At 29.8% G+C, this 8,081-nt stretch overlaps 2 protein-coding genes across 2 annotated transcripts; both read right to left on the bottom strand.

Moving 5' to 3' along the window:
- Nucleotides 1–829: 829 nt before the first annotated feature.
- Nucleotides 830–1,563, bottom strand: LOC150023014 (RING-H2 finger protein ATL66-like). Its single transcript, XM_090297048.1, has one exon. It carries the CDS (start codon nucleotides 1,509–1,511, stop codon nucleotides 945–947), a length of 567 nt encoding a protein of 188 aa, XP_090153174.1. The 5' UTR covers nucleotides 1,512–1,563; the 3' UTR covers nucleotides 830–944.
- Nucleotides 1,564–1,912: 349 nt separating this feature from the next.
- LOC137832448 (uncharacterized) lies at nucleotides 1,913–4,543 on the bottom strand. Its single transcript, XM_068640652.2, has 2 exons — nucleotides 4,289–4,543; nucleotides 1,913–2,944 (listed from the first exon to the last, which is right to left on the bottom strand). The coding sequence occupies exons 1-2, from the start codon at nucleotides 4,322–4,324 to the stop codon at nucleotides 2,105–2,107; spliced, it is 876 nt and encodes a 291-aa protein (XP_068496753.1). The 5' UTR covers nucleotides 4,325–4,543; the 3' UTR covers nucleotides 1,913–2,104.
- Nucleotides 4,544–8,081: the final 3,538 nt, after the last annotated feature.

Below are 8,081 nucleotides of genomic sequence, written 5' to 3'. Positions count from 1 at the left end.
TATTTTTTAGTGATTAGGCGACTCGTTGAATGAGGTTAATGAGTGTATGTGTACTGAAGCTGGTGGACTGCTTGGCACTAACGAAATTGTAGAGTGCAGAATCCGGTGTGACTATATGAAAGAATTTGCGCAATAACTGTAGCCAACCTACAAAGGATATTAGCTTATACTTAATTTGTATGCTAATTGAATTCAGCAATAGTGATGTTTGAGTACATAGGTGGTGAACATGTGAATGAATTTTAGGTCAAATTCGGAATTAGAATAACACCGGTCTTGAAATAGGTCTCTGAGGTGAACATGTGAATGAATTATGGGCCAAATTTCTTTAATCTGTGATTTAATTAAACCAAAGAGAAGGTGAATAAAAGTTTAAAGAGAAAGTTAAATACAAAGAGTTAAATATTACTTTTGTGAGGTCACATTTAAGCGGCTGGATAATCATAATATGAAAGAACCCTAATATTTATAGTTGTTTTGGATTTTATTTTTATTTATAACAAGAGTCATGTTTGATTATCTGCATTAAAGGTTGAGGTGAGATATTGAAAATAAAGTTTAGCTTTTATTAAAGAATTAACCTCAAAACTATACTGCACTAAGTGTGTAGTGTAATGTATACAACCAAATTTTACTTGTAAGTTTTAACTAATGCTTACTCTACAAATTTCAACACTTATGTTGATCATGGATCTACAAATTTCAAATTGAGCTTTCTTAAGCATACTTGTATAATCATACTAATCTCTATGACACTCGTATAACGATCCAAATGGAGGTGTCTGAAGTTGTTAGCTTTCTCTATAACCATCCAAGTTCTATTTACCAGGAATCATAGTATCATTCATTCTCCTCTTCCTCAAAGTCTCCAAGGGTTCACCTCACAAAAAATGGAAACTGAAAACAAAGATAGACAAAAAAATTATAGTTGGTGGGATGTGAAATCAAGAGGGAAGGAAGTGTTGTGTGCTGGGTAGATTTTCCCTTTCAAAGTCTTCCCTCCTCAAAGGCTGTAGCAATGTTGTGTGAGAAGCAGCTACGGAACAGTGTAGCACGTGATGATGCACAGATGCTCTACAAAGAGGACAATTTGAATGAGACTGAAACCACGTGTCAATGCATGAAACATGGAACCTGTGGCTGCACTGTGGAAGATGTTTCAGCCACTCACCTTCCTCAAACTCTCCGAGACAAATGGCACATTCCACATTACTTCCCTTCTCTTGTTCTCCCTCGTTTCTCTTGAACTCAATCGTTGGAAGAGACTGCACCACACAGAACTCCAATCCCTGGCTTTGAACCTGCATGGAAGGATCATCCTCGAGAACCGTCTCATCTAGAAGTCGCCTTGGAACCTGGTTTCTGCCTCGGCAAATTCCACACAACAGACGGTTGAATATGCCGAAGCAATTACTCAGTGTAAAAAAGATAACGCATACTATAATAATTGAAAAAACCTCTTCGAGCTTCCATTGCGTATGGTTATTGAGTTCAGCAGAATCAGAAGACATTTTAATGAAAATCAAGTTTGGAGTTTGCTAAAAGTAGCAGTAAACTAAGTTGGAAAACTATGCCAACATAGGGACACAGAACGTTCAAACCGAAGTAGTATAGTTGGAGATCACACTAAGGATTCTCCGTTGTGATTGCTGACAGCTCTTGTCTTAACTATCAAAGGTTCAAGAAATTGATAAATTTAAAAATTCTTGAGCAAATTAAATCCAAACAAGTTTAATTTTCTTGAATTGGGTAAAAACTTTTATCATATCAAATGATCCCAAATGTTATTTTTGAAATAATTGTTACAAAAGTTTACATATTTAACATAATATGACAAGGAGAGGTTGAAGAAATTTAACATTCTAGTTGAATTCGATAAAGAAAACTATTTGATGGTTATAGGCAGAAAAAAAGTATCAGATCACAACATACATTTAATAATATGAAAATCCAAAATTTCCTACACTTTTCAAATGGAGAGCTCACAACATTTTAATTAAAACAAAAAAGGCTATCTGTTGCCGATTCACTCAAGTTGAGAGTGCCATTTACATATTTGGAAAAAAAAAGGACCAAGGGATGAAAAATTTGATGCCTTTGCCGTTCATTGACGGGTCTTGGAAGTGACACCAGAAGTTGAATTCAACTGCCATGTATTGTTCCATGAAGCAGTGTTTTGAGCAGCTAAGTTGAGCATGGAAGCAGAACACGTGGAGAGAGCATTTGAAGAATAAGGTAAGGTTGGAATCCTGGGTTTTAGAAGTAAATTTTCAATTTCTCCAAAAGTGTTAGGCTTAAGGATGCTACTGACATCACATTTTTTTATGGCTACCGGTGGCACTTTGATCTCTTCAATAGGAGGGGGGTTTACCCATGTAGGAAGTTGCCCTGCTAAGAGCAGTGTGTTAAGCAATGGACCAGCATCTTTCACAGCCTGAAGGAGATGACCCATTTGAGGCAAACCTCTTTCATTGGCAAGACGATCTATAACTGCAGCAGCAGGATCACACATTGGCTTTACAGAAGGAATCATCGAAACACTAGGTGCTGAGAAGTTGAAGTTTTGAATCAAATTCTGATTGAGATTACTCATTTTGTCAATGGGGTTAACTGCATTGATGTTTGTAAACTCTGTGGAAGAGTCAAATAAGAATTCCATTTGTGGGGAACCGTGTGAGAGAGTATTGTCAGATTTTGTTATGCTTGTGCATGCTCTAATAGCAGAAGGGGGGAAGGTGAAATGATTTTGGATGTCAAACACGTTTTGCAAATTGTTTGAACTAGAGGGAATTAACTGGTTCATTAGTTTAACTAGATCAGACCTTGCTTCATCCCTCTCTTGGTAAGCCATTTTCAACAGATTGAACAATTCTGTCTTGAGATGTTTTGTGGTTTCAAGTTCAAGTCTGGCATCCATAAGCTTTTGCCTCAACTCATGTTCTCCCTGAAAAATCAATCAAGAAAAAAAAAGTGTTCATAGATAGTCAAATAGCCATTTCTAAGGTCTTCAGGAGTTCACTCATTGTTGCCTTAATTACTGGTACTAGTTACGGAATAAAGTTTAGCTGAATAATAAGGAGTCTCACCAAACTTTGACACAACATATCAGTAATTTTTTTGATAAATGGACAACAATTTCTTTTGGTAAATAAACAACAGAGAAAGCGACGTGGTCATGATTTATGCTTTTTACCTTAAATTATCAAAGACTATTGACAGAGTTAGGTCTATGTAGATCACATAATGCATGCATCAGGTTCAAACACTGTTTCAAAGTAAGATCCACGTAATCTCAACCAACCCTAGGCAAAAACTAGACTCAGATTTATCTATTTTCCTTTGCTCAAATAAATGGAAGACATGCTATTTATAGAAACAGCAACAATAAGGGTATTTGGTATATTATGGAAAGAATAAATTAAGGGATTAATTATAAAACTATAAACAAGGAAACACGTTAAATTTTTTATAAATAAAGCAAGTATCAATAATTGACAATTATTGACAATAAATTGTCCAAGATTTAATGTGAAGAAGGACAAGTTGGGAGAAAGGGGTCAAGGATTAAATTCTGAAACATGTCGCAGAAAAATAACAAAGGATCCTGGCAATTAATGCACCATATCCTTGCAGAAGGTAAAACCAAGAAAGAAAAAAAAACAAGAGAATGGAGATGCGTCTACCATGATAAAACATCCTAGATTCAAGAAAGTAGTTTTCTACCATGGAAAATTTTACAACCTTAGACCTGAAAAACATTAAAGCCTGTGTATTTAGTTACTGACAAAACTTAGATAAAGTACTTATCACAGAGGTGATGTTTTCAATTTGAAATAAAAATGAGTTCTTTCCCAGTAAAAGTTTTCCTCCAATTCATAGGATACGCAAAAGATGGCCATTTACCAAGATAAAAAAAAGTACATTTTCTTTTGTAATCTTTCAAAGACTTCACCTTTGTCCTTAATAAACAAAGAAAAACGAATAGAACAAGGGAATGAATTAGTTGAATGGAGAAACTTGATCCAGATAAAGATCAATCATGGAAGTGAGTAACAAATGAAAGAATACATGAATGCAGATGTCATTTAATGGAAAAAGGGTCTTCAAAGACAGAAACTTTAGTCAAGGATGCAGCAGAAGAAAAGAACAGCAATGATAAAAGACTGACAGAAGCATACACAGATACATATATATACACATAGATATACACACACACACACATATATATATATATATATATATGATATGATATGATTATGCAATGATATATGATTATGCAATGACAAACCTCAGGGTAGATGATGAGCGAATCCAGGTCTTCCATATTTGCGGCTACTATTTGAGAGCAGAAAGGGAGAGAAATTTGGAAAACCAAATATTGGTGTAGAAAATTAAGTAAATTTGTAAGTGTACCCTTTTATTTATAGAGAACATATTTCCACATTTGTGAGATTTATAAGACTAAAGGGTAGTGGAAAGTCAAGGTTTAATCACAAAAATGGTGAGGACCAAGTCCCTGTCATTGAATGCCAAAATCTTCCTCAGAGAACAAATTGCAGTTCCCATTTTTGTGATATATATGATTTCAGAATCCCTGAAATCCTCCCATTCTTTCAGGAATGTGCCACTTCTAATATTTATGTATTCGTCATAATTTATTTAATTCAGTTAAACTTTCCATGTATAAATCCTTCAAGACGTTAAAATTCAAACATCAATTTTTTTTCATCAATAATATGTATAGGTAAATTAAAAAAAAAAAAAAACAGATGATTAATGTGTTGGTTAGATACTGATTGATATATATATATATATATATATATAGAGAGAGAGAGAGAGAGAGAGAGAGAGAGATGTAAATTAAAGAAAATGATATTTTATAGACACAAACAAATATTTAAGGCTTAAATGCATTGTATAAATTTAATTTTGAATGTGCGATTTCCGAATGATTATTTAAATTATATTGTTGACAATTTTTTTTTTGTTATTTAAGAGTTTTATTCTAGATTAATTTAAAATTACACAACACATTTAATATCTTAAATACTTTTCATACCAAAATTATCATTTTTTTTACTTGAGTATTGCAGTGGTGCAAAATTTACATGATCCTGTGTGTGAAAGCTACATTAATCATCTCACCACACACACTATAATTATAATAATAAATCATAGTTAGATGACAACTTATTTTTAGAACATTTTGGTTAAATAATTATTTTGTTTCTAGTATGAGACTTATCCAATTTTTAAACATTATTCTGACTAATATGACCCTAGTGGATATCTTAGTTATGCACTTAGTTTGCAACAAGCCAATGTACCAATTAAAACTTTCCTATGCTCTTTGGCGGCATTACTATAATAATCGACATTCTTATTTTAATGTCAGAATTTTGTTTCACAAAACACAATATTAAAAGGACAAAACTGTTTTAAGTTAACTAAATTAAACTAAGTCCATGCAATGCTTTTTTATCATTAATGTCGACTCTTTTTATTGTTGTTAAACAGAATTTACAGAGCAATGTAATAGGGTTAACCTAATTGGATTGTTAGAATCTAATGGTTCTTTTGTTGTCTTTATGGAAGTTAGTTTAAGGAAACAAAAAATTATTTGACTTCTTGTTTTTGTTTTGTTCTTTCATTCTTTGGTTTAAACTCTTAATATACTTTTGCTTAGGCTATTTTTATTTTCTATTTTTTACTTTTATTTTTTATTTTCTATTTTTCTTTGCATAGATTTAATCTAGTTTCTTTGTTTATATTTTTATAATATTTTTTTATGTAATGATATGTTGTCTAAGATGGATTTTATACAAAAGTAATCATATATCTTAATACGATTTATTTGTACTAGAAAACATGCATTTTTGTTTTATACTAACTCATAAACATAATAATTATTAAAAAGATATAATGATAAAAAAAATATTAATGTAAATGAAGAAAAAAAAAAGAACTTCAAATAATTTCTTAAAATATTAAATATATACTATAAAATTAAAAAATAAATCACATTTTATATAAATAAAAAAAATAATGTTTTTCAAAATCCTTGTAGATGAATGATAGTAAATTCAGAATTAATACATGTTGATGTGACTGTTCCTCTACATCTCTTCATTTTAAGAGAAGGAGATATTTATTGTTGTATATCCTCTTCTCCTCTTTTCTGCAAAATTTTAGATCCAAACAACTGATATTCTTTCACTTCTTTTCATGTCAACACTACATCTATATAAATAAACAAAACTTTAAGAAAACAAAACTTTAAGATTTTAGGTAAGATTATTATACTTGCCAGCAATGTTTGGTTTGTCTAGTTGTGCCCTCTAGGTTGACCCTTATGCAATTCTATTAATTGAACATATAAAATTGAAATCTATGTTTGATGAGTATATGAGTCACATGGTTGACGTAATAGGGACAGAGCCATTTTTCTTATCTTAATTTTTTTAAAATTAGATTAATTATTTTTATTTTATAAATTTGATGGGTGATCTTGTTAATTTTTGAATGTATATATAGATTCTTTTTAAAAGTTATTATTTGAATGTTAAAAAAATTATGAAAAAACTTTGTGTCTTTCACTGGTCTTTCTTTTTCAAGTAACTACCTATGTACATTGTATTTAATGATAATATATAAATACTGAATAATGAATTTTTAATGATAACATAAATAAGGACCTACTTTAAATAAAAATGAAGGTGGAAGTTGAATGTTACTTTTCAGGGGTTTGTTTTAATAAATTATAAGATTTTATATTAAAATCTCCATGTACTCACCATTCTACCAATTTTAAGGATCCATATAGTTGTATTAATATTATTTTTATTATTTTCTATAGTATTTACTGTGATGACAAAGTTTTTTTTTAATCTTTCATACAAACATACATTTTTTTATAATATTTATTTTAGGAATAATTTTGTATTTTTAGGTAAAATATTAGAATATTTTTAGGTAAAATATTTGAATATTTTTAATTTATATTTTTTAACAGTCTTCTTTTTATAACTTATTATTTCCCTTTTAAAGGTTATAAATGATCACATTAAAACATAATAAAGAATATTTCATTTTATGTACGTTTTTTTGTTATCTCTCTTATTTAATTTTCTAGCATTTAACTTTAACCATTAAAGTATATTTGTTTTGATGGTTAACCTAAATAACTCATAAAATAAGATTCGATTAGATTGCATAGTCTAATCTGTTTCTGAAAAATAAATAAATCAATTATACACTTTTTTTTGAAAAGGTTGAAAGAATATTAATTTATGTCAGTATCTATGTCTTAGAATTATATGACCTTATAATTAAAATTATTTTTTATGCCACTTAAATTTAAAAGATACATGTTTTATTTTTTAAGAATTTATATTTGTGTTTCATTTTTTATATTTAAATAGTTAATATGATTTGTTAGATTAGATATAAGACCAGACTAAACATTCATTTTTAATCTTTTCACTGTTAAATCAAATTCAACCGTGCATTTTTTATAACTTTATATTTATCTATATGTATGATTTATTTTATAGAATTCTTTAAATATTAGCTTATTTAAAATTATTTTTTAAGTATTTTTATTTTATTTTGCAGAGAGATTTTCTTTAGTTTTTCTTATTTTCTTTTCCTGTTTACGCTAAAAATTTACCCCCAAAAAGTTGACAATTTATCGACTACCATTTATTTTGTTTAGCGGCTTTTAGAATTATTATATTTTTAAGTATAATTTGGTGACTAGTTTACTTGGTATTCAGTATATCGATATGTGTAAATGTATTAAGGTTAAATGATGATTGACTAGGTTAATTCATATGAATAATTAAGTAATACGTTCTTAATCACGATTTATGTATTAATTTTGATATAATAGTAACAAAGTCCATCACAACTATATAAATAGGCACAACAATCAAAACAATGTCTGTTATTACGATTTGTTTATTGTATCAAACACCAAATATACTCACTTGAACGTCAGATTACCTTTTGTAGGTGTCCTTCCGACCAGAGAATCGAGCCGTAGGTAGAGAGTATAGGGCGAAGGAAGGAAACGAAGTCCG

This window comes from Phaseolus vulgaris, chromosome 11 (assembly GCF_051622355.1).
Source record: "Phaseolus vulgaris cultivar YP4 chromosome 11, ASM5162235v1, whole genome shotgun sequence".
Classification (NCBI taxonomy): domain Eukaryota; kingdom Viridiplantae; phylum Streptophyta; class Magnoliopsida; order Fabales; family Fabaceae; genus Phaseolus; species Phaseolus vulgaris.
This window is presented reverse-complemented; position numbering and strand designations above follow the sequence as displayed.